This window comes from Athene cunicularia, assembly GCF_003259725.1.
Source record: "Athene cunicularia isolate RWA chromosome 17 unlocalized genomic scaffold, athCun1 chr17_part1, whole genome shotgun sequence".
NCBI classification, from domain to species: Eukaryota; Metazoa; Chordata; class Aves; order Strigiformes; family Strigidae; genus Athene; species Athene cunicularia.
Genome location: NW_020799122.1, coordinates 8,846,666 through 8,872,715, shown reverse-complemented (window position 1 = coordinate 8,872,715; position 26,050 = coordinate 8,846,666). Strand labels below are relative to the sequence as shown.

Here is a 26,050-nt window from a genome sequence, read left to right as displayed (position 1 = left end):
CCCCCCCCCCCCCCCCCCCTCAGGCAGGAATATCTCATACAACAGGGTGCAGTCAGGCTGAAGGCAGAGCCAGTCCCTGGGATAACGTTGCCCTGCATTGGTGGGGCCATAATAGCTCATGCCTCTCCTTCCCCCACAGCTTACCTGGGGTTGGTTCTAATGTTTTCTGTAAATGTCTGGGTCTATCCAATATCCCTGACCCTATCAGTTTGAATTCGGGTTTTGCTGTGATCACTATCAGAGTCTGGGTGACAATACTGCTGTGAGACCACTGAAGGGACCATAGGTGATGCTACTCTTCTGGTCACTCTCATGGACCAGATCTGAAGGCGAACACCTAAAAGGAAAGGGCTTGATCCTTCTTCCAGTGGCACAGTCAGCACAGGTTCACCGGTTCCCATCCAGAACTAAGGACTCAGGTAGATGTTCTTTGAGATTTCATGTTAGTGCAAGGAGACTAACATGTTGTAGCTGAAGACTGAAGAAGATTCAGCACCACCTTTGCAGTTCATAGGTTTTTTTTATTTCTACAAGGAATGTGCCTAGCAGCCTTTGCTTCCTAAAATGCTTGGATTATAGAGAGAGAACCTGCTCTTGCCTTGAGAGGAGTCTCTACAAAGGAGAAGACAAACCCATTGTAAGAATGAATCTGTAGGAAAAACCCTCAGAAGGCTACACATTTGTGAGTATGGTGGTATAGAACAAAAACAAAGTATGCTTCAGATCTGCAGCCCAGGCTGGCCTGGACTGTGGAAATGAAGCTTTTCCTATTCACAACAGATAATGGTGTGGCTCTTCTCATAACAAGTGTATACCACGAGCTTTTATGCTCACCTATGCATGTATATGTGTTGGAGCTATCACAAAGGAAACAAGTAATTAGGGCACTACATTAAGATGAGTTCTTAGAAAAGTGCTTGACCCCAGGGTTAGGAAAAGAAAGTTTGGCTGCTGTAAGCTTTTCAAAAGAGGAAGTCCTGGATTGTTTTTGTGTGAGGAAGGAAGAGCTCCACTTAATTGTTATAATTCTCTATAAACATGTTAAAATACAAATGTTTCTAGGATTGTGTCACTAAGACCCCAATTTAGCAAACCCCTTAGCTATTCGCTTACATCCCCTTGTAGTCAAATCTATCAGTGGGACTTAACCATGCTTTTGAAGTTAAGCACATGTTTAAGTGCCTTGCTGAATTGGGGCCAATATTGACACAGAGAAATAAAGATTTAGAGGCTAATGACTGAGCTCATTTAGATTAGGGATGGGCAGAATGGATTTGAATAAAATCGGAACTGGTGCAGAACTTCAGCCTACATGTGAAGCTAATTCAGTTCAGGGCTGCAATGGTCTGCCTTGATCTGTACTTTCAACACGCTGCAGGCAGTGAAATGTGTCCTCTTTGCACTCACTTTGGTATGAAAGTGATGCTTTAGGAATTCATATACTATCAGGGCAAGAACAGGAACAGGTGAATACTGAGGTGGACCTAGTAAAGTAAACACTGCCAGGGAATATCCCAGGCGCTGATATTTGTTCATTACATGTAGCTCAGTAAATCATTAGAGTGGTCCTTGGGTCCCTTGTGTAGCTTTCATGCAGACCAGCTCATACTCTGGAAAGCAGCTGGTGCATCTGGGGAGTTAGGATAGACCAGGGATGATTTCAGATAGGCAGTTTTGATGAAGTCACCCAGTTTTGATTGCAAGAAAATGGAGTAAACTGTCCTATGCCAGGAATCAACACGAGATAAAGTAGAAGTGATTTCATTCTCAGATATTCTATATTGTTTCTTTCCCGAGGAATGTGGAGTTTCTGGAGCATGTGATGATTAACCACTGCTAAATGGCAGTACCCATGCAAGAGCTTCTGTAACCCACAATTCTGCAATATGGATGTGATGGGTTCTTTGTCTAAACTTCCTGCTTGGAGATATTCATTTCGCCTTCTTAATTCTGCATTTGCAGAACTCAATTCAGGATCGTGACTTCAAAATTCATTGGGATTTACGGCTGACAGTAGCTGATACCAAATTGGAACCAGTAGCTAGAGAACCAGAAATATTTAAATTGGAAACATTTGGTGGCAGTGGTTGTTTTTTTACAAAAAGTGAATGGTTGTATTGTTTGTCACTGAAGTCATTCATATAGAGTTACAGACAGAGTGAGCTGCCCAGATGATCTGCTAACCGAGGCATAATCTGGAGCCTGGAGGGGGTGGCTAAAAATGTTCCCTGGCCATTTAAGAAGACCACAAGGGGACTTGTAAACAGAAAGAAGAACATCACAATAAGTGTTTCTTAATGCCTTTGTCTGTGGCGTTTCAGTTCTGTAGGACTTTTAAGCCCAGGCTTGCTCATCTGGTGTCCTGATACGAACTCAAGAAACCAGATTCTTTTTCTCCTTTACATTGATGGAAATGAAAAGCAATGCCACTGACTGCGGTGACGTTGCTCCAGATTTCCCTTTGTGCAAATTGCAAAGGTTTTCTTAGGCTCATCCTTCCCTCTGAAGCCATTGAAGCCTGAATTCAGTGCTACATCAATGTGCAGCACATCAATTCACATAAGTATTAAATGAAATAGGTCTGCTATTATTTTATTTTTCCAACTTTAGTGCAAAAGGATTTTCAGATTTTGCAGGAGTTTTGCAATGGGCAGTCAAGGTTTGCAATATGTACTTCTGAGAATGGCTTGGCAATAGTGCTCGCTTTTTTCCTCAATGAGTCAACTTCCTCGTCACTGGAGCCCTGGCATGGGAGGAACTTGTATTGCAGCCTCACTGTCTGAAAAACGGAGGGGAGCAAAGTGACAGCCTTCATGGGTATGGGTAATAACTGGGACATGTAGGGAGGGTTCAGCAAGATGTCATTCATCATTTACACACTCAACATCCATATTCAGATATTCTTGCTAATGTTAATTGGTGACTTACTCAACCAGCAGTGCCATGAGGTCAATAGTAAGGTTCTGCTCTGCTCAGGGAGCCGTGGTATGCAAGGCTGCCCCGGGGGGCTGCTGCTGCATCAGTGAAGTCTGTGGTTCACGCTCCTGGGTGGTTCATCTTGGGCATTTACAAGACAATTGCACATGGCTGTTTTCCTCACCTCATTTCCCTGCAAGAGAACATCACCTGGGCACTAGGATATACTGTCCACTTGTTCTTCCACTGTCCCATCCACGGTCTTACTGATCGGTGCAAAGTGAAATTAATGGCAGTTTAAATTTGAATGTCAAGCTGTGAGTTGCAGTGACTGGAAAATATGTGTGAAAACTTTGGTATAGGGCAGGGAGATCCTACCGAAGGCAGAATCACACTGTGTAGGTCCCCTTTGGCAGAGGGTCATTTGTTCTGCAGAAGTAATGAGCATCACAGTTGTAGTGCTGATAGACAGGGCACTGTTTGTGGCATAGAAGGGTATTGAGTTGGCCAATGCCGAGATGGAATTCTCCTTCCCCAGTCCTGTCAGTAGCAATACTTTGTGCACAATGAGGAGATAAGATCTCTCTGAATGTAGAAATTGTTTATGGCTCATCACACTCCAGGGAAGGGCCACCACTGAACAAGCAACCTTAAATTACAAGCATGAGGCACTTCCCATATAGTGCTAGTCTGGGACAGAGCAATGAGTTGTGGAGGTACATAATACTGTCGTTTAATCTGATCTAGAGCTCAGTAGAGACATGTGCAGATGTGCTTCTCTATCAGCAACATGGAGATAACAATACCAGCCCAGGTGTCTCACAGGGGTGTCATGAAAATTAATTAGATAATGTCTGCACAATGCTTTGAACACAGCAAAACACCGTGTACATGCTAAGTCCTGTGCTTACTAAGGTGATGGGGTTTTGGTGGCTGTTAACCCTTTTTCTAGGAGACAGGAGTAGTTTGTAATCCATTTCAAAATATGTGTATTGACTTATTGCTTTCCTTCCTTTCTATAACTTTCTGTGTTTCAGGTTCTTCCCTACCCATGTAGATGGTGAAATAAGTCAAGGTTTTCCCTCCTCAAAATAAATTTAACTGTATTTAATTTAAATTAATTTTAATTTTTAGCAGAGGTATATCACATTGTAGGAATCCTTAACACCAGAAATTTTTTCTGTAAACCAACAAAATGTCTTTGCATGTAGAATCATAGAATGGTTTGGGTTGGAAGGGACCTTTAAAGGTCATCTAGTCCAACCCCCCTGCAGTGAGCAGGGACATCTTCAACTAGATCAGGTTGCTCAGAGCCCCATATGACCTGGCCTTGAATGTTTCCAGGGATGGGGCATCTACAACCTCTTTGGGCAACCTGTGTCAGTGTTTCACCACCCTCATTGTAAAAAATTTCTTCCTTATAACTAGTCTAAATCTCCCCTCATGTTTTAAGACTCCCAGCATTTGCCCTTTAGCTGAGAGACTGCCTCATACTCACATTTGGACATGTGTGTGACTCAGGTCATCAGAGATGGTGGCAGACTTTGTTTCAACCAGAAATCTCTGAGTATAGGAAAATAAACCTAAAACCTCTTTTTACAACTTGTGCTAAGTGTTATAATAATTTACTGTAGGAACACCAGGCAGTTTCTGTCCAGGGAAACATTTTATGGATGGCAGGACAGCAACCAAAGAGATCTGAAATGACAGCATGCTGCTGAGCTTGATAAGAGCTTATCAACACAGCTACACAGCTGATGTTTGGTGTTCCTTGTGAAGTGGAATAAAATGAATGTGTTGATTTCAATCGAGTTTCTCAAAGATAAGAGTGTCTATCACAGAAGCCCCTCCTGACACATACACACATGCACACTTATCACTAGCAATATCGGGCACTCCTGAATTCAGCAGAGATTTAAAATTGGATAGGGCATAAGGACTGCTCTTGGAGGGCTGGTGCTCTCGTGGGATGGATGGATGGATGGATGGATGGATGGATGGATGGATGGATGGATAGTTACATGTTGGTATAGGAGTAGGAAGGCCACAGTGCAGTTGAATATTGCAGAAGATAAATTAATTCTGCAGAATTGTCAGGCTCTTACGTTTTGCCACAAGTCCTGTAATTTTCTTTCATTGTCATCACTGTTACTGCTGTCCCTGTCCTTCAGAAGACATAACTAGAGGGTGTGCTTGCTGATGAGGAGCCCTTTGCCAAGTCAGGTTCATTATGGTCTGTGAGCCTGCTGCCGGACAAGTGATGAGGTTGTCAGTCAGGCAACCTTGCTCTTGAGGCATGAATTAAATGAATTGAATAAAAATACCACTTCTTGTCTCCCACCTAGCTGTGTCCACTACTCCTGCGAAGCCACCGACTGCCAAAAGCTGGAGATAGAGAACGCGCTGCTGAACTGCACCAGCGGCGGGTGGTACAACGGTGCCCAGTGCAACGTGAGCTGCAAGACAGGCTACATTTTGCAAGTCCAACGAGACGATGATCTCAGCAAGAGTCAGGTTTGTTCTGCTGGTTTTGTATGACCCACGAGACAGGGATGGGCAAAGAGATGTGGAGAAGTTGAGAAATAACCCAGCCTAAACCCCAAAATCTCAGCTCGGCCTTGGGACAAGGTCTTATTCAAATACTCCTCATCAGAATAGGAGCCGTCTGACTGTAGGAGGAGGTACTGACAGTGAACAAAGCTCAGATGTTCCCCAAAATTATAAATTTTTCAACCCAAATGGTTTAAATATATGTTTAGGACTTCTCTGATCTCACTGGCTCTACTCAGCCAAACAGTGTTTTTTGGGCTGTTCTTTTGCGGGCGGGGTGTTTGGGTTTTTTGCACAACCAGTTTCTGGGCAAAATATCTCATTTTTATGCCTTGGGTTGAGACTAACAATGTCTTAACTCCTTTGCTGTGCTTTGCTCAGTCCATCTGCTCCCAACCACACCCTGACACTGCAGAAGTGTGTGGTAGCAGGGGGGTGGAAGAAGCACCCAAACCTTTCTGCTTCCAAACAAAGCACCAAAAACCTACCCCAGTGAGCCAGGGAGTGCTCCCCATCTTCTCTAAGCCATGCATTAATAATCCAGTCCTACAAGGCAGCATGTCTTGATGCCGAGAGTGGGGTATTGAGGAAAACTATCCATTTCTTGAAACGTTAAAAAGATGCGGATCCTTTGTGCTGGAGAAGGTGGACAAGGTGTACGTGCGGCATGGCCCTGCCTTAGCATACTGCTGGGAGCGGGGTGCGCGGGGTACGTGGGTGCAGGGCAGACGCCTCAGTTTGTGCTCTTGTCTCTAATGCTGCCGGATCCCGTGAGCGCAGCACGGGGGTGGCTTCCCCATCAGCACCTTGTGGCCTGTTGTCAGGGCAGCGCGCACATCTGGGGCCGGGGGGGGCTGGGGGCAGGCAGCCACGCTCAGCAGCCTGTCTCTATTTGTGAAATACTGTGTTCTTCATAAGCTCGCAGAGGGGGGAGACAGAGTGGAGGGGAATGAGTCAGCCCTTTCAACTCAATTACAAAACAAATACAGGACCCCGCGAGCTGGGCCTCTTCCACCCTAATTGGCATCAGCACCAGAACCCCAGCTCCAGCTGAGCATTTTTACAGAACAGAAAACAAGTTCTCAGACGAGCCTGAATGGCTGAACCAGGAAATAGCTGGAAAGGATCTGTACATTGAGCACACAGGAATCCCAAACCAAATAAAACAGCCTAAACATGTTTCACCAGCACTGTGTTATTTAAATGCAAGAAGTACCTTTTGGGGAGACTCAGCCAACTCTATATGGTTTTGCTCTGAGAAGTTTGGTTTCAGAGCCTTGATCAGACTCATATGACAGGAGTGGAGGATTTTAGCACCCCTAGCTAACGTGATTCACTATTACAACATGCTTCCTCTCACCCTGGTCTACTATTGCACTTCATCGTCTTTTTTCCACCAGTAAAAACCCCGAGGCCAATGTCTTTGTTTTGCTCAGTGCTGCGCATTCACTGTTCAAATCAGGGAAGTAGTGGAGCATCTTAAAGATATCCATGTTCAGCTAAGCACATTAAACACACGTTTTTAAAGTTTATTTATGTCCTTCAGAGATCTGTTGAAAAGGAACAGACAGTTTCTTTCACTATCATCTTGTTTTATTTCTTTGTGTCAGGTGCTTCAAGCCAGAACTTGTCGAATGTGTAGGCAAGAAATGAAATATCTGAGAAAGTCCAGAATCCTTGGTTTGGATTCCTCATATTGTGTTCTATTGAATTGCATTGTCCTCCTTCCACAATTGCTTCCCAGCTTCAGCTCCTCTTCTGATCACAAGCATTTGGAGATAAAATAGGCCATGTGGGTTGTTATCTGTGGTCAGAGGGACTTTCTGCTGTGATTGAGGAACCTTGCACAAAATTGTTGGTCGTTTCACAGTTGTCGTTTAGTTGGATATTTTGCTTTGACTTTTGAGGGTCTAGAGCTGTTCTTTACTCATTGAACTGCCAGTGTGGGGGGCTGCACAAGGAAGAGGAGGAAGGAAAGCAGCTTTGCATATGCTGATGTTTCATACTCTTGGGTAGGAAGGAGTCTGAGGTGAGGTGCAATGTCTCAAAGAGCAGACTGAACATTGGTGGCCCGTGATCACCGCATGCTGATGAAGATGATTGACAGACCAGTGAAAACACCCTGGTTTAGCATCTGAACCACATTTGTCTTCCATGTTTCACTGAAAGGCAGAAAAAAAAGGGTGAACAGAGAAGTAAAAGCAAAATTTTCAAAAGCACCTCAGAGGTGTAGGGGCACAAGTCACATTTCAAATCAATCTTTTATATCTAAGGGGTCTTTGAAAATCTTCTTAACAGTTTTTGCACTTTCTGGCCTCTGTCTCTTCTGAAGCCACCATTTTAATCAGTCTTAGGGCAAGAAATTCATTCATCTCTGCTCTCTGAGAAGCTCCCATTCCCAAATTCTGTTAAAACTCCATAAAATCACCAAACCCTAAAACCCCTCAGGACTATGTGCAGTAGGAACTGCTGCTTGAAAATAAAAAGACTGAGCTGTTTGCAGACTCTGGGTTCTCTCTCATCCTCATTTAGGGACTTCAGCAACAAGAAAAAAAGAGTCTGCATAGTGATGGAGCAAAATCCTTCATGTATCTTTCTCACAAAGAAGATGTCTGGATGTTTTTATTTCCCCCTGATTTCTTCTCACCCCCCTGACAAGTCCATCACTCTTTCTTCTCTTCTCCCCCTTTTCCCCCTTTGTCTTTCGCTGCTTTCCTCCCCCTTGTCCTTTGCTGAAAGCCCCACTCATTCAGTTACTTGTTGTCATCTCTCCTTGAAGCTACCACCACTGCTGCTCTGGTCAAGAGGTGTTATTTAAAACCCAGCAGCTCCCTAATGTTGTGCAAAGGCATCATCAATCATGCCAGGAAAAGAAAGCACGGCTCATGTGGGTTCAATTAGAGGCACAGTAGTGGGCAGAAGTGGAAGAATACTTAGAGGGAAGGGCACAGCTGTTCATTTTTAAGGAGAGGAAACTTCACACGTGAAGCATCGCTTGAAGAAGGAGCCGGCTGGGATCTTGGGCAGCAGGAAGGAGACATGAATTCTCCCAGGCTGTTAAAAGTCCCAAGAAACAAATCTGTCTGGCACCAGATTTGTTTAAGTTTGCATCCTCTTCACTGTACGGCACACTGTATTTGTCCTCCTCGCCCGCCCTCCCTCCTTGCGTAAGTCTCTTTTGGAAGGCAGGACATGAAGGGAAGCGGTTGCTGTGATGCCAGTCAAAGCAGCACAAAGTGCCCAAAGTGACAGCTAATAAACCAGATGAGGAAGCCAAGTGCTTCGTATGGACTGCTGTGAGCTGGGTGACCTTGTCAGATCAGACAGGCGAAACAGGCACGTGCCTGCTCAGGCTTTGGTTGGGAGCTCTGCAAAGGCAGATGCAGATGCTGCCTCTAAGAGCCAGTGCTGGGTCCGACAGCGGCGCTGCTCAGGCTGAGTCCATCGGAGATACCCCCAAGGTACAGCGTGGCGGTGGGGAGAGACGGGCTCCTGCTCAGCAGCCTGGGGTCCTGCCCCTGGGCGCTGCAATGATCCCACCTTCAGGCAGGACACTGCAAGAGGGAGAACCTGAAAGCTGGTGGGTGCCATCTGCAATAATTTCCGTGGTGTGGTTGTCCTCTGTGCTTTTAATCAAAGCCACTAGTCTTTGTCTCCATTGCAGGGAACGTTCTCTGTTATGTTCTGCTGCAGAAATGCATGTGCTCCCATTGCTTGAGGTGATGACATGATAGACATGCTTTAAAATGTGCCATTATTATGTCTGACCTTGAAAACCTCAGCTTCCAGCACACAAAGTGTGGAACAAATTACTGGAAAAAGCTGCGAAGCCAGGGTCTTACCCACATGGGCACAGCTTCTCTGCATGGGAATGGCCTTGCCAGTGTATCAGGAAGAGGAAAAGCCATATGGATCTGGAAGGAGGTGACTCTTTCAGATTTGATTAGTGGTTTTCTTGGGAATGTGGAAAAACCCAGAGATGAAAATTTTTTTTTTTTTTTCTTTTTTTTTTTTTTCCCACATCAAGGTCTAGAATAGGGGCAGAAGTACAGTGCAGTGGGAGTATAGCTCTAATGAGGGATCCCTTCCAAGGAGGGGTGACCCCAGGCACATTGCATTTCCAGCAGGCTGTAATGGCCTGCAGCTTTCTGCTAACAAAAACCATGGCTGCAGCTGAAATACTCTCACAAGTATTAGTTTGGGCAAAACGTTCTTGCCCATTTTCTGTAAGGTGTGACTGTCATGCACAGATATTGCTTCTGTTTAAATTCTTGTGTTATATTCAGGATTCTGAATTTGTGCTATTTACTTGGTGTTCTGTAGAAACACATCTGATGTGCAGCCCTGTCATTAGAGAAACTCCCTTGTGCATGTGTCTCAGCAGCCAGTATCAGCTAGAAGGATCAGTCATTTATTCCTAAACTAGATCACACCAACAGTAATAACTGAATTCTTGGAGTTGAATCTCGTATCACTGATGGAGCTTCCCTGTGCTCAACGTGGATCCAGCATCCAGCAAGATACAGTGCAAGACCTGTGTCTTTTCTGTAATGTTTGGATACCCCTTGACATCAATAGCTTGGTTTTATGTTTTAACCTCCTGCTGTCAAGGTGCCCAGCAGTCACAGTGCTGGGGTGTTATTTGATGATAGCATCTGTTAAGGGAAATGGAGGCTTTGCTGGATGCCGGAGCAGCCCAGCCTGGAGTGCAAGTGCAGCGTTGCTGCTGCTGTGTGTATGCGTTATGAAGATGTGGAATTATGCTGTGTCATCCCTCTCCTGGGGCCATCACACCACAACTTCCTGGAAGCACAAGCATCTTCAAGTCATCAACCATTAGGGAATACATATATTTTTTAATGGTGCAGATATTCTGATAAGCAACAAAGGCAGAATTGATAACCACTGGGGAGCAAAATGATTGGGAATGAGACCACACAGTGTCACTTCACCTGAGTGCTCCAAGAATCCCAGAATGTGCTACTCAAAAATGTGTAGAAAAGACATTTTTTTCCATCAGCAGTGCTCCCTGTTTAAATAAACTCCACAGTCTAGAAAAGGGGTTTTGTGCCCGCTTGGGAAGTGTCCAGTTTCTCAGCTCTGGGACTGCTTTTCCCATTCTGAATACAACCATATATCAAAGGGAGACAGGTTTGAACTTCTGTTGAAACCATTAGGGTGTTTTTGCAAAAAGGGAATCCAGGTCCCTTTGATGTGTGCTAGAAAAATTCCCCTTCCTTTTATAAACCCAGATCATGGTCGGCAGTGCAAATCTCTTGTGAGCGTACCAGTCCTGAATAAAATATTCCCTGGAGGCAGAGGAGTGCTGCTGTATGGCTTGGTCAGATTCCTCACCGGTATCTTCCCCTTCTCATGTTTGGGTTTCTCAGATTTCTTTTTCTTCGGTCCTTCTCTTTATTTGGGTATGGAGGGAAGAGGCCTACTTTCAGATTCTTCACTTCTAGTTTTAAATAATTTTCCCTTTTAATTTGAAAGTGGATATGTTGTTCTCTTTGAGAACATCTGTTTGTCCTTCAACCACCCAGTAAATTCTTCATCTTAGCTTTGGATGGGTGGCTCCTTTACCTCCCCCCCTTTTTTTCTCCCTCCTTAGCACTTCAGGATTTCAGTCTGCTGCATTGTTTGGATTATCCCTCAAATCCAAAGAAATGTAGCTTCTGTGTAGCTATGAAGGTAGAGTGACATTAAGGAAGTCAGAGCACAGGCACTGACTGTATTTAACCTCTCAAGTGCCAGGTGAATGTATGGGCAGGATGCTCTTGGGGCTGTCCATTGCAAACTCCTCCAGGAAGAAGTCTGTCTGTCAGGCGGGCACGTCCCTGGTCCCGGGGCAGAGGGCCCTGATTTCATTTAGAGCCTTGGGCTGTTCTGGGAGTAGAAGCCATGACAGCAGCTGTCAGTATCTGAACACAATGTTGACGTGGCCCAGGCCACCTCCCCTGGTACCCCAGTCCAAGGGTGACTGACACCTCTTGGGCGAGCCTTGGGTGGGAGTCCCAAAAGCGTTCATGTCAGGTTGGCTTTTACTTCAAACCTGAGAGTGAGTTCGACTTCTCAGCAGCACATGGGGGTCCCCTTGGAGTGGCTGTGTCACTGCAAAGGTGACGGGGATCAGGGATAGCTGTCAGCTCCAAACAGCTCAGACTCGCACGTTCCTTTCTCATCCCAGGGCAGAGCAGCAGCCTGACGGTTTGTCTCAGGAGGCGTTAGAGACACGGGTTCAGATTATTTGTAGTGCTCCACTCCTTATATTGAAGCAGTTTGGTGTCTCACCACAGAGATGACAAATACATCCTGGTTCTCTGACGCTGCTTCTTGTGGGACCTTGGTGGTTTTAGTAGCTGCTGTCCAAATGATGATGGTGGTGATCAGGCCCAGTTTTGCCTTACTCGTGAGCAAAAGTAATGGCTGTTAGTAGGCTTGAAATGGTTTTGATCTCTACCTTGCTGGCTGTGGTGGCAGTAGGCATGTGTCTTTTTCTAGATGGAGTCCAGCATTACCATGACTTGCGTCGATGGGAAGTGGAACAAGCAGGTGACCTGCGAGCCTGTGGACTGCGGTGTCCCTGACCAGTACCACGTCTACCCGGCCACCTTCAACTGCAGCGAGGGGACCACCTTCGGCAAGAAATGCTCCTTCACTTGCCGACCTCCTGCTCTTCTGAAAGGTATTGGAGTGTCTGTGCAGTGACCTAAGGATAGCTGCACAGCTAACAGATTGTTCCTAGTAATATATGTTACCGTTGCTGTTGTTTTAGAATTATTCATGATATTTTAAGTATGAAGAATTATGAGACTCTATGGGAAGGTTTATTTATATTAGAAGTTAAGTTCCTTTGCATCTCTCTATTACCTTCCTTTGACCTTTCCTTGATCACCGTTGGCCAGGCAGTAATGACAGTGAATATTGCTTCCATACAACCAAAACATGGAAAAGTCATGGGGATAAATCAAATTGAACTCTCTCATCTTCTTTCCCATGCCTTCTCTGTTTTCTGTGTCTGTCTCCCTTCTATGCCTCCTCCATGTATTTGGAAAGGCAGGAGAGGACTGAGAAGTCCTATGTCCCAATGGCACAGTCCCCCATCACTGTTTTACCTAATCCACCCATCACCTTATCTTGCTCTACCTCTGATCTTTGTCTCCTCTTCTTGTTTGGGACTCTCTACAACTTTTTTTTCTTAAAAATAACACACTGCTGCTTTCATTCTTTTTCTCCCTCATCTTCCCTGCTGCTTTTCTGCTAGCATCCCCATCATCTTCTCAGCACCATCAACTCTTCTGCTTACTGGAACATTACCCTTTTTGATCTGGTCCTCAGGAAACAAGAAAAGATATCATTGTTAATTTGAAGGAACATTAGAGCCAAATTAACTTGTCACCTTGCAGTAGAATAATCTTAACTGCTGTTATCAACTCAAGTACAAATGCTGTATAAGCTTTTTTGTACAGGTGGTATCACCTTTTCTGCTAGGATTCATTGCAAACCCCATAAGAGGCATGGGAAGTGTTCTTCATTTCAGTGAAAAGATATGTTGATTTCTTCATATATAACCAAATTGCTAAATTCTTTTAACTCTGATTTAGACAGCAACCACAAGCAGACAGCACACAGTGAAAGACTACTCAAAGGGGAGTTTTTAATCAAATAATCCCCTTTCTCTGTTCATACACTCAAGAGGTTCATCTTCAACAAGGGTGTTTTGTCATTGAAAATGCCTGGAATTTTTTTGAGGGGGCAGTGAAAATAGTGATGTCCATCATGACCAACAAGAGCTTCACCTGATGACTCCGGCAGGGTAGCTAGAGGGATAATAACCAACCCCGAGGTTGGGGTTCAGCTGTGCTGTGTAGCATCACTTCACTTTTGTCCAGAAACAGTGAGCTGTGATGTAAAGGTAACATTTGGTGTACAGCCATCAGTGATGACTAATAGATGTTGCCACTAAGCTTCTGGAGAATGGCGTTCGAATGACTCATGCCTAATTCAATCACTGACGTCATGACAGCCACTGTTGGTAATGTCACAGCTTATCACTTTGCAGTGGCAAGTATGATATCACCATGGCTGGTCTGCAGAGCTGCTGCATGAGTCAGAGCAGAGGAGCATGCTGGTGCTCTAGAAAAGAGCTCCCTTCTGCACAAAATACCTCTGCAATCATCTGCAGTTGGGGATGGGAGAGAGAAAGCCAGGGCTGATTTAATGCGGCTTCTCTTATCTTTGTGGGTAGGGCAGGAGGGCTCCTCCACATACCTTCCTGAGCCCTCCAGAGCCTTTTGTTTTCTTCTTTGAATTCCAGCCTCATGCCCCGGCTCTCTTCCTTCCCTCTTAGAGAGATGGCATTGCTCTGGGGTTAGCAGTTTGTCAGTATTATTTTGGATAACTCCAAAGTTGGCTTACTGTTGAAAATATGCCTTGTGGGTTGAGAAGAGTTCCTGCAGCAATGCTCGGGGATTTCAATAGAGTATTAGGGATTTTTGAAGGGTTAGTGGCTCATAGCTGTGCTTTGTTTCTTAGGAAAAGCTTATCCCTTTTCAACATACAGTATAAAGTAACAAAGAATGTAAAATACACTGAGACTAGGCTACTTTTAGCTTAACCTTCTGAAGTCAAGTAGGTCATAGCAGAGGCAAATAGATCTATTGTACCTTTTACCTTTGAGGTGCTGGCCAAGAAAGCTTCCTAAGGAAAATGAGTCTCTAATGAGTATTATGAATCGTATTTATCACAGTAGTCCCTAAGGACTGAGAGTCCCCAGCTGAGAATGGCTCCTCATTGTGTTGGAGTAGTGACTCTAATACTAACAGATGCTGCTCCAAAAGGCTCAAAATTGAAATAAAAAAGACAGATCCAGGGAGGAGATATAACACAGAAGCCGAATGAAGAATGTAATGGCACCAAACCCTCTGTTAATGCCATGACTTTGGAGAGGAGGGGGTTGATGTACGAAGCAAGCTTCCTTTCAGAGAAGAACAAAATAAGGAAGAGAAATACAAAAGATAACAAAGCCAGTGTTGTTTCCCCCATGCTATAGCATTTCCTGAAATAAGCACTGTTTGCTTGTAATCTGAAAACAGAGTCCTTAATGAGTTAATGCCATCATCTAGAAAGAGAAAATGCATAGAACATACACAGTTGAATTTGTCAAGCCAGCTGAGGTGCCTTTTGATATATTATGGATGTAATGACATTTATTTTAAAAAAAAAAAAAAAAAGTCCTGCTGAACATTGTTAACTTTGGTCACTGTTCTTCTCAGGAAACAACAGCAACTTGACCTGCATGGAAGATGGGCTGTGGTCCTTTCCAGAGGCCTTGTGTGAGCTGATGTGTCGGGCACCCTCCGTCGTCCCTAATGCAGATCTCCAGACTACTCGCTGCCGAGAAGATAAGCACAAAGTGGGCTCGTTTTGCAAGTACAAATGCAAACCAGGTTACCATGTCCCTGGATCCTCCAGAAAAGCAAGAAAGTACGTGAAAAAGTAATGCCATGTGTTAAAATGATCTGGGGAAAGGGATGGGCTGTTTATAACCTGCTGTAAGGAGTTCCTTCATGCAGATAGTTGTGGAGTTTCAGGGGGATTTAGGCACCTAGCTCACTTAGGCCTCTCTGAATATCCTAACCAGTAATCAAAAAACTGACCTGACCTTAGAAATACCCTTTGATATGCAGCCTGGGGAGTCCCCTTTGAAACTCTGCAGGAAAGGGTTAGTGCTATCGTATACTTCTGACTGCATAAACCCACTTCAAACCAACCACAGCCCACAGGCCTTGGAAGTGGAGTTTTTGGGAGATGTGTCCAAGGCCAAAGGAGGAGTTTAGGCCGGGCTGGGCAGCTCAATGTTGGCTTTGCAAATAATCGTTATTATTGCTCAGAGACCTCATGACGCAGATTCATGACTTGTTCCCCAAGTGTTAAAAGCTCAAGCACACCCATCTCCTGCAACCTGCTAGCAGAGGTCAGAGTCTTTAGATGCTCTTAGCTGACTCAGCCAGTCTCTAAATGGTCTTGTTTTTTTTCTGCACAAAAAGGCGAGCCTTTAAGATCCAGTGCACTCAGGACGGCACGTGGCTGCCAGGCGCTTGTGTGCCCGTTACCTGCGACCCTCCGCCTTCCAAGTTTCACGGGCTCTACCAGTGCTCCAACGGCTTCCAGTTCAACAGTGAGTGCCGGATCAAGTGTGAAGATGATGACAATCAGTCGGTGAGTTTCTCTTACTCAAGTTATCTCAGCCCAAACAAGTGTGGTTTTCTCATATGTTCCCTGAGGACCCTGATCTTGGAGGAGCCAAGGGCCATTGAGCTCTTCTGAGACCAGAGACAGAGAAATGAAGAAGGGAAGTACATAGTTAAAGTAGAGGGAGAGAGCTACTGTGAAGAGCCAGGGAATACTATTTTTTGATAAACTGTTATCCATAGAGGACTAACAGTGAGTGACTTACTGTTTCCAGATGAGTGGCTGAAATACCTGCCTCAGTGGCTCAGTGATCTAGCTAGAAAATAAGGAGTAATGAATGAAAGTAAATAGGATATGAGTTGCCCGCACTTGTCCTGTTTGTCCATTCCATTTTACCTTGTTTTTCTCATTATCATTATATGTATGTGTGCCATATTATAATTTAATTTTATAGGGATGACAACTATTCAGGTGAACTCCCTCTGAACTTTCATATTTTTCTGGCTGTGAAGGTGTCATTTGGCATCAGGGGTCAGATCCTTACCTGGCATAAATCAGCATGTTGCCTTTGACTTCCTATGAGCTGTGTTCACTGATATGAGAAGGTCTGGCCTTTAGTATCTTGTTTGAAATGCTTAGTTTTCCTCACCAGAGGTAATTATAGTTTGTGAGATAACTAATGCCTCCCAGAAGTGCTGCTGCTGCTTAATACGCTTGGGAAGAGAAAGTGGGGCTGTAGAAACTGCTGCTACTACATGCACTGCAGGGAGCAGGGCGTGCCCTGTCAAAGGCCTTTTAATATCATTCCAGATTCCGAGGACATATTAAAAAGGGGCCAACCCTGCCCTAGAGCCAATGATCTGAAAGACACCTCTGATACCTGCTCCAAACGTTAAAAGCCAGTTGCTGCCCCATTCTCTGCCAGGTTGGCCTGCCCTCCTCACGGGGACAACAGACAGAGCCCTGGGGTTTTTCATCAGGGCACCTGGAAAAGGTTTCCTTGCATAAGACTTACATGAGGTTATGAGCCTCATGAAATGCAAAGCTGCACGCGTGGGCAGAGTTTGGTTGGGAGCTCTGGGACACAGCATCTGTGGCTTTGTGCATCTACCACTGGTCAACGTGGCTGAAGACATGTACCACTGCTGCCAGTGCAGGGAAACTGGGGCCACCAGGGTAGTGGCAATTGGTATAAGGGGTTTGTGTTTGCTTTTAAATGAGCTGGAGATGTTGAGGAGCAAGCAGTGGAGTCAGGGTTACAGCAATAGTCAAGTGAGCTCTGGAAAGTGAGAGATACAGCTATGTCTCTATTCACTGTAAGGAAGACTGAGGTGACTGTTCAGCTGTGAAAGCACCTTGAGCAAAGGAGCAGATAACATCTTGAGAAAGGGATTTGCAGAGAAAGGTATTTCCAGATATCCCAGAAAATAGACTACAGAAAAAGAGGGAGGACTCCTGGCACAAGCCAGAGCCACTTGAGAGGTGTTAATTATTTAAGGATTAAACCCCACTAAGTCTCTCTCAGCTATATAAGGTGATAATGCACATTGCATCCAAGCAAGAAACTCAGCAGGGATTTTCACAAGAGATTTTGCAGGTCAGGGAATGATGGACAGTATGTTACTATAGCAATGGATATCCTGGGAACTCTTGAGTATGTTGCAGAAACTGTACAATAGTACCCTCAAGCACAGCCAGCTCTAGGAACATAAATCAGGTTTCATGGCTCACCTTTAAAAATCATGCTTGAACCCTGGCATGCAAATTGCAATGGAAGTGCACCACACTTGCTAAAACAGCAAATTGTGTTCAATTATCACTTAGCAATCTCTTCCTGAATTTGTCACCATGCTGAAAGATCATTACTCAGCTGTACATATGGCATCTCTTAATCACCAGGAACGTAATGGTCATTTAAGCAGGTACCTCCCCTGGCACCCAGAGCAAAGGTCTTCCATTTCTGAATATTGTGCACAAATCATATGAACAGTCAGGTCTAAATTAATCAGTCTCTGCCAAACTGGCCCTTAGGTGAGAGTCACCAAGCTGGATCACACCCTGAGTCCATCTGGTCCATTATCCTTTCATATGATTTCTTATTACTTCTGGCAATGGCCAGATGTCTAGAGGAGGGGAAGCGGGTCCCACGCAGCAGTCTGCCAATAAGACCACTTTGCATCTCACTAAACATTGTGCTCATCAAAAAAGCAGATCAAAAAAAGCATTAGGATATTAAGGACAAGACTAACACTGAAGGCTGCCCAGTCTTCCATGCTGGTACCAGGGGCTTGTGCAGACCCCTGTGCAACAACGGGTGCGGGACGTGGGGAAGAGCTCCTAAGATTAATTCAGCAGCCCTGCTGGGATCCCAGCACAGACAGCACACTAAAGGATCCCCAAAGATAACCCAGCGCAATATCCAAGAGTGGGTTGGGTAGATTGCAGGCAACATGCCTGGCATGTAAAATGGGTGAGGATAAGCAGAGATCCTGCATGGTTCTCCCACCCAGCAAGGCCCCCGCGGGAGGTTTGGAGCCCAGCCACACCAGACATCCTCCTGTTGAATGTCCCACATTACCCCATGGCAGTTAGGCTCACAGATCCCGCAGAACAGCTTGTGCAGAAATCCCCAATGCCACAAGGATAGATCTGACAAAAGATTGCCTGTGCACTCCTTTGTTGTTTCTAAAGGGCATGATATTTCCCCTCGGACTTTGGTATTCATTCTTCAATATCATACAGAGAATCTTTTCTATAAGAGAAATGTCATATTCTAGTCCTTGCCCCTTCCCACACCAGAGGATTTTTTTTCTCCTTTCCACCTGCCTCTGTGCGTGTCTGTCTCAGCTTCTTCGTTTGCTGTCACTCAAGGCAGCCAAGCTCTAAAGAGCACGTTCTGCCCTGCTTAGCATCCCTGCTTGTGTCCTGCTTTCCTTCCTCCTTCAGATGGCCATTGGGGATTCTTTCTTTTTCGAGACAAAGATGATACAACTAGTTAGAAAATGGGAAGAGGGAAAAGGTTGTCTGCATTCTATACAAACCTCTCAACAACAAGAGAGAAGGCAAATGGGTTGAATGCAACTTTATCACTACTGGAGTGGGTCTGTTTTAAGGTAGAGACCCTGCAAGGGCCATGTAAAGACCTTACACTGCACAGAAGAGGTGTGTCTCTGTATGCAATGCAGGTTTCCCTTTTTTTATTCTTTGGAAAAAAACTCTGTCTTGCCCCCCAGGGCTGGCAGTCCCAAGTGGGGACTCTTCCAGCTGCAGCAGAACTTTGCTCCCAGCTCAGTTCTGTCCAGTTCTCACTTCTCAGCCTGTCCTTGCTGTTGTTTTTGTGACCATCCTCATCCTCTCCTCTCATTGCCAGGGCCGTGGAAGCAACGTGATTCACTGCCGGAAGGATGGCACCTGGAGCGGCTCCTTTCATCTCTGCAGGGAAATGCAGGGCCAGTGCGCGCTGCCCACGCAGCTCAACAGCCACCTGAAGCTGCAGTGCGCCGGCGGCTACGGCATAGGTTTGTGTGCATCAGCCCCAGCCTCTGCCCGGGATGCAGCTCAGGGGGGAGCGGGGAGCCCTGGGACAGGACATGAGGAAGAGGATGGCAATGAGCGAGGGGAAGGAAGGAGCCTGCAGTCCTTGAAGTCACCTTCTCCTGTGGACCTGTTTGCCTGAGTGAGAGCCTGCTGCGGGAGGCTTTTCAGGGAACTGCTTTTAAGAAACATGAAACTTTGAGAGGCCAGGCATCATGTAACATACTCTGATTGCCTGCTCCTTGCAGTGCTCACAGTTTCATCGTGTCCCTTCTTGGCCAGCTGGTTTTAATGGGCAGCCAGCACGCCAGAGTACGCCAGAGACACATCCAGTCCTCAAAATACAGGGAGAGATTGTACCTGCCTTTGCTCTTACACTTTTGTCATGTCCCTCTCCTTCAGCCACATGCACACACACATGTCCCTGGGGCTGAAAGGCGGGAAGCTGGCAGGGAAGCGCAGCACCAGGATAACTCTGGTCTCTCCAGAAAAAATATAAGACCAGCTGAGTATCCCTGTTGATATGAGAGTTGTTTTCCCCCTTCCTTCTGGGGTGCCTGGTCACTCTGCAAATGGTGATGACTTCCTGCGCTCAGCTTTGCTTTGTGTCACCCAGGCAGAGGGTGGGATAGACTACACACTGAATTCTACACACTATATTGTATTTTCAGCCCCCGGTTTTGAGGTGTCCCTGCTGCAAGGGCTGCAGCCTGCACAGACCTGTGAGGCCCCTTCCTGCAGCCCTACTCCCAGCCCCTGCCAACCCCCTCCTCCCTCCGCCTGTCCCTTTGAACTTGGAGAAATTTCCTCGTTCCGTGGCTCCCTCATTATATTGCAGCCATGTGAGGGACCACGAGCCTCCTTGTGTTCCCTCCCCGGGGAGGAGAACACGACCTGGATGAGATCACCACTCTGTAATGATGCCAATTACAGATCATATATCAAAACAATTCCGACCCGCTCCTTTCCGTAAGCGTAAATAGCGTGGCGGAGCGCGGGAGAGCGAGCAGCGAGCAGACTCCGGCGACTCTTAATGTGGCGAGGCGTTTTACCCTTGAGACGAGATTACCTCCTCGGGCCGGCCAGGTTTTTTGCAAGGAGACAAATACCAATTCCTGGTGTGGAGGGGAGCATCTCAGTGCTGGAAGCAGGAGGGTCTGCAGCTGCCCATGCGGCGGGTGTCTGCCAGCCCTCAGTCCGCTCCCAGCCCTGCTGGGGTGGACAGCAGCACGTGTTGCTCCCAGATGCAAGGTCCAGTGGGCCTGATCCTGGGATGGGACCATGAAGCCGTCATGGAGGTGAGGGACTTATGGGCCAGATCCTCTGTGAGAGTGTGGCTCTCACTGGAGAGGGAGGAAGGGCTTGGCAAGGGCACAGCGGCCGTTGGCTCTTACCCTCAGCAGATGGAGACATACCACACACTTTGTGAGGCTCGCCCAGCACCACGTTTTGGGTTGTTGGGGTTCTCTTCTCTTCTTTGTATTGACATCTTTCTGAGAAGGTGCTCTCCTGCCACTCACTCTCAATGGGGCTGGTGTCAGTGGGCCTCATCCAGTGGGTCGGTGGAGCCACTATCACCTGCGCTGGGAAAGCAAAACAAACCCCAAGCTCTCCCTGTCTTGCTGGCTCAACAGCCCAGTTCTGTTCTGCTCCCGCTGACTCCTCCATGTGGGAGTACGTGAGGAGGCAGAAGCAGGTGGGGAAAATAATAGCATCCAGTCGTGGTCACTATGAATCCCACACACCTTCGGTAATTCCTCAGACACCTAATCTGCCCTTCCAGGCTGAGCTGTGTGTTGAGCCAAAGGTTCAGCTCTCCAAACCAGTGTGGAGATTAATTCCTCCCCCAGCGCTGATTGGAGTGCAGAAATCCTAATGACATGTTTGCAGCAGCTGTGCCATTCAAGAGTGATTTTCCAGGGGGGAAATGGTAATGGTCCAACACACTAGGGCTTACGGTTGTGTCACCACAGGGCTCTGGGATATTGCTGCAGAGTATCGCAGCATGTTTTAATAAAGAAGGGACAGGATTCCCACTGGGCATGACAGTTAATCAGAGAAAAAGCAGGTTTATGTGTGAACAAAGCCATCATTACCTCTCTGTGTACTTCTTATCGACTGTGGGACTTAGGTGATAGCTCGTCTGCAATATCATTAGGCTTGGTCACCCTCTGAAAGATTGTTATTGAAGGTCTGTAAATCTGACAGATCAAACAGTAGGTTTTTGTTATGTCATAGGTGAGATGAGTTTGACAGCCTCTGCTTAATCAGTCCCATTGCTTGAAAAAGCAGTAGAAATGGAAAAACCTTCATATTTTCTTGATGGTCTGAAAGTGCAAAACCTGACCCCATTCTTAGAGTTAATAGCCAGAGAAATACCTAGATATGCAGCTCATACAAAGAGGCCCTGGAATATCTGCCACCCCCACGATCTCCTGCTGAGATGCAAGGTTGTACTCAGCACTTCATGTGTGGCTAGAAGATATGTGATAGTTATGGTTGACTGCTAATTGCAATTTAGGAAAAATGAGCCCTAATCCTGTCCTTCAGCTGGAAGGATGCTGAAAGGGTCAGAAGCTGCTTGCTTTATGCTTTAGCTTTATCCTCTAGCTTTATCCTCTCCATGTTTCATGCAGGCACGGAGTGTACCACCTCATGTCTGGATCACAGTCACGAGCCCATCCTACTGCGTGTGAACGAAACAGTGCAAGACATCCAGCACTGGATGAACCCTCAAAGAGTGAAGGTCAGTGCCCGACAATTTCACGAACTGTATCCCTTGTTGCATGTTTATGTGCAGTGAGTGTATAGTGTTACCCATGGTTGATTCAATGAGGGGAATACATGGGGAATTCTGCCCTTTGGAAAAGAATTCCTGATTTTTTATTGTGTGTCTGCATGTTGTTCTGGTAACGTGGTGGATTTCTCTCCGAGTTGTTTTTTCTCTGTGATATTCCAGTGAAAGTCAGTTCAAGGTAAAGGCCCCAAATCAGTGTGCTCAGATCCACCCTGCACCCACAGTGGGTCTGATCTGGAAACATGATTCATTACACGGGAAGATGGGATGGACAGGGAGAGAAAGGGCACTGGCCAGGTTTTATTTTCTTCCTCATGTTCAGTATTTTACATTCTTTGTGTGGCAGGGGTGGATTTTTCTGCACTGCTTTTGGATGACAAAAGAAGCTGATACAGAGGGTATTTCATTTCCCGAACCAGCAGAGCTGGCTGAGTCCTCCCCCCGCCCCTTCGCCCGCATGCGAGAGATGCCTGCTCAGCACAGCCCCTTCCAGAGGTCACCACTTCTTCCTCCTGCCTGCTGCAAATGCACAGGCAGCATTAACCATGCACGACACCCCGTCCTGCGCGTCCTCCAGCGCCCGCCACATTGGTCTGCCTGGATGGGGACATGGACACCCAAGTACAGCACCTTGCACACACGCTCGCCCCTGCGCACACGTGCCACTTGCAGCAAATAACTGCTTGGTTTCACGCCTACGCTTGGATACCAGTAGGAGACACACACATCTACCTCTTCCCGAAAACCCCATCTACACAAATGTGCCCTCCTGCCTCGAAATGCCTGTAACCGGGTGCTCGTGCCTCCGCAGTATTTCTGCAGGTGTAGACGTTTAGCTGGACATGCTCAAGTGCACATCAGAAGACACTGGCACATGGCATGTCACCAGGGTGCAGGTTGCTGGTGGTGGTTGAGCAAACACTGTCAGCTTTTACATACTTGGCCCTGTTTTTTCAGGAGTCTGTTTTACACACTTGAACTCCATTCAGGAGGAGAACAGGCAGCCAACACAGCCCCAGCATGTCCGGAGCAGCTCTGACAGTCTTTTTGCTTCTCTGCATGCCTAAATATGTACCCAGGGTTTGGGATTTTTGCAATCTGGTCTTGGCTGTGGACAGCAAGCTGCTCCAAAAATCTCCGCCCCTTTATACTTCCCTATTTCACACAGAGCAATAGAATAAATCCTGGAAAGGGGTGGGGAGCCTAAATCCAGAGAATACGACAATCTCACAGTGTCCTTCCCAGCTTCCCATTCACTCCAGTCGCCAAGATTATATTACTACCTAAGCCTAGGCTTTGCCAAGTTTCTGGCATGAAACATAAAGAAAACCCCTATCTCTGTATTAGGGGCAATTTCTCAGTGGCCCTTTCCCGAGTGCTAGACTTTAAAGTGGTTTTCTAATTCATGGTGAAATAAAGTGACAGCTTCCCTCCCGTTCTCTGCTGTACTCCTTCGTTTATTGATGCGGGTACGCAGAGGGAGCTGTAACGAGTTTTATACCTGCAGGTCTCTGGAGGGCTCATTAAGCAGCAGGGAAAACATATAGTAGTAAAGGGGGAGATGAGGGGAGTGAGGGATGGAGGGGAAATCATGATTTCCAAGGGTGCAGAGGTAAATAAGACCTTTTTTGCCCTGATGTTGAGGATCTTGCAAGAGCTTGAGGCTGTGAGCAGATACGAGTTCGACCTCACAAACACTTTGCAACTAGAGGGTGAGATTTGGGCTTGAAAACTTGTGTTGAGAGATGGAGGAGAGCCTTTAGGAGATGAGTGGGATGATGCTGAGACATGCTGGAGGGAGTATTTTTGGTAGATGTAAAACATCCATCTTAGTCAACCCTGCAGATAAGGGGATGTCACCCCCAGGGAGCGGTGCCTCGTGGGGTGCCACTGGAGGAAATGCTGCTGCTGGTGGGTCCAGGAAGACCCTGGAGAGATGGGACTGGGATGCTTTAGGGAAAGGTCCCCATGGCAGTGTTACATAGCATTAATAATATGTGTTGCTGTTTATGGTCAGTGAGAGCTTGCTGTTGTGCCACACCAGTAAAGCAAGCACCTGGTTGCATTTACACAGCAAGTCTTTGTGGATCTCAAAGTACTAAAGCGATGCAGAGGAAACACTTCTAGTTACTTAATTTCAGGCACAAGTAATGTACAAATGAGTGCTGTATAAGAAGCAGATACAGGCAGGACTGATCTGTGGAGCTCACCTTTGGGAGGACAGGCACAGATAAAACACAGGGAGAGCTGGCAAGAAAAAAAAAATATTTGTGTGTAGCTGCTCACGCAACAGCTGTTATGGAAGCAAAGTGGGAAGAGGGAACCATCCTTCCTCTGGAGGTTGTTTAGAGCAGAGCTCTGTAAATCATTTGAATTTTCAGTTCACTCAAAGTTCTGTCAAATTTAAAAAAAAAAAAAAAGTTTTCTCTTAATCAAAGTGACTTTGTTGTTGTGATTGTTGGTGAACCAAAAAATTGGAGGAAAAACATGTTGGTTTGAACATAACATTTAATTTCCAAGGAATTTTTAAACTTTTTGTTTAATGAAAATGAAAAAAAACTTAGAAATGAAATGTCCTCTCAAAGGAACAACAACAACAACAGATATTTCATTTCAAAAAATGTCTAAATATTACTGTGTTTTTCACAATTAGTTTAGGCTGAGTTGCTTTGTTGGGTCTGAAACAGTTTGCCAAAGTCAGTGTAAGTTGGCAGTGTCTTCCAAATCAGTATTTTCAGCAGGAAAAAAACAATCACCTGAAATCTGCTGTGTGTCTGTTGTTCTGCAGTGGGCTGTGTTCAGAGCAACCATTGCTGTTCCCACAATTTCCCATTTGCCGTGCATGTGCAAGGGGCAGCGAGCTGTTGCAGACACCTATAGATAGAGCTGCCAAGACTGACTATGCAGGCAGTGGAGAGAAAAAAGTGAAATATCTCAGCAAGACAGCTTGACAGCTCTTTCCCATTGACTGCAGAGAAACAAGGCAGACACCTAATTTCTTAGGTTGTCTGAATTTGGGTCCTTGCCTTTGTGCTGAGCAGGAACAGGCCAAATACTGTGCAAGCACGTGCATGCCTGGGACAGCTGTGAAAGGGTTGGCATGCCCCAACCCTGCATACCATCAGGGCCATGGCCCCTCTGCACGCCTGGGATGCTGCCCGACTGCTGGTGATGTGTTTTCCCATACGCATTGCAAGACCTGGGCTTTTGGATGTCCAGAAGTCATTAATGGGAATTAGCCTTAAATACTCTCTTATTCATTTAAGCTTTGCAGTTTTCCTCCTTCCTTCCTTCCTTCCTTTCCCTCTCCCCTTTCTGTGAGTGTTGGGCTCGTTTTGCAGGCAGGGAAATTGAGTCATGGAGTGGTGGAATGACTTATTGCAGCTCAGCGCCTGGGAAGGCAGGATTCCCACCCCTCTGTAGCTACAGGAGGAAACAGCCGCAAGCACCGTGTCTCCCCTCCCATGGCGGCAGCGGCCGATCCCCTCACCACCGCCACATTAAGCCCACGGTTAATTGTCATGTTCATTTAGTGCCTGAGAAGAGAGTTAGCTGAGACCAGTAGATGCCAGTCCCTGGGCTTTAGCCCTGGGGGACACTTGACCCATCTAAGGTGGAGGAGAGCTCTCCACTGGCCTCTCTTGGGGAAACCTAATCCCCCCCACAGCCCGCAAATGGTTGACATCATTGTGTTAGTCCCACCATGGGAGGGAAGCGCTGTGACCGGAGGCACTAGGTCTTCCCTCACAAGGAGAAAAAGACAGCTTGATTTGCTTTCTTGGCTCTTTGTTACCTACTGTGGGAGTGCATCCCAGCTTCCTCTCCCCTCGCAGCAGATGGAATCACGGCCACCAAACCACAGATGTGGCTGGATGATGTTTCTGGGATGGGGACAGGACCAAAGTCAATACACCCAGCTGCACAGCATGGCCTGCACGGAGGGCAGCTGCGCTGCAGAAGCCAATGTACGAGGGGAGCTGGGGCCATGAGGGCAACATATGTCACCGCAGCGACTGGGAGGACATACCAGCACAGGGAAGGGACGGGGCTCACTGA

The 26,050-nt window shown here is 46.4% G+C and overlaps 1 protein-coding gene across 1 annotated transcript in view; it reads left to right on the top strand.

The window, feature by feature from the left end:
• Positions 1-26,050, top strand: part of PAPPA (pappalysin 1) — a 181,902-nt gene that overhangs the window by 131,760 nt on the left and 24,092 nt on the right. The window contains exons 14-19 of the mRNA XM_026860379.1: positions 5,262-5,430; positions 11,971-12,154; positions 14,745-14,955; positions 15,519-15,690; positions 19,034-19,181; positions 21,834-21,943. Coding sequence (XP_026716180.1) covers positions 5,262-5,430; positions 11,971-12,154; positions 14,745-14,955; positions 15,519-15,690; positions 19,034-19,181; positions 21,834-21,943 — 994 coding nt within the window. The remainder of the gene's footprint in view (positions 1-5,261; positions 5,431-11,970; positions 12,155-14,744; positions 14,956-15,518; positions 15,691-19,033; positions 19,182-21,833; positions 21,944-26,050) is intronic.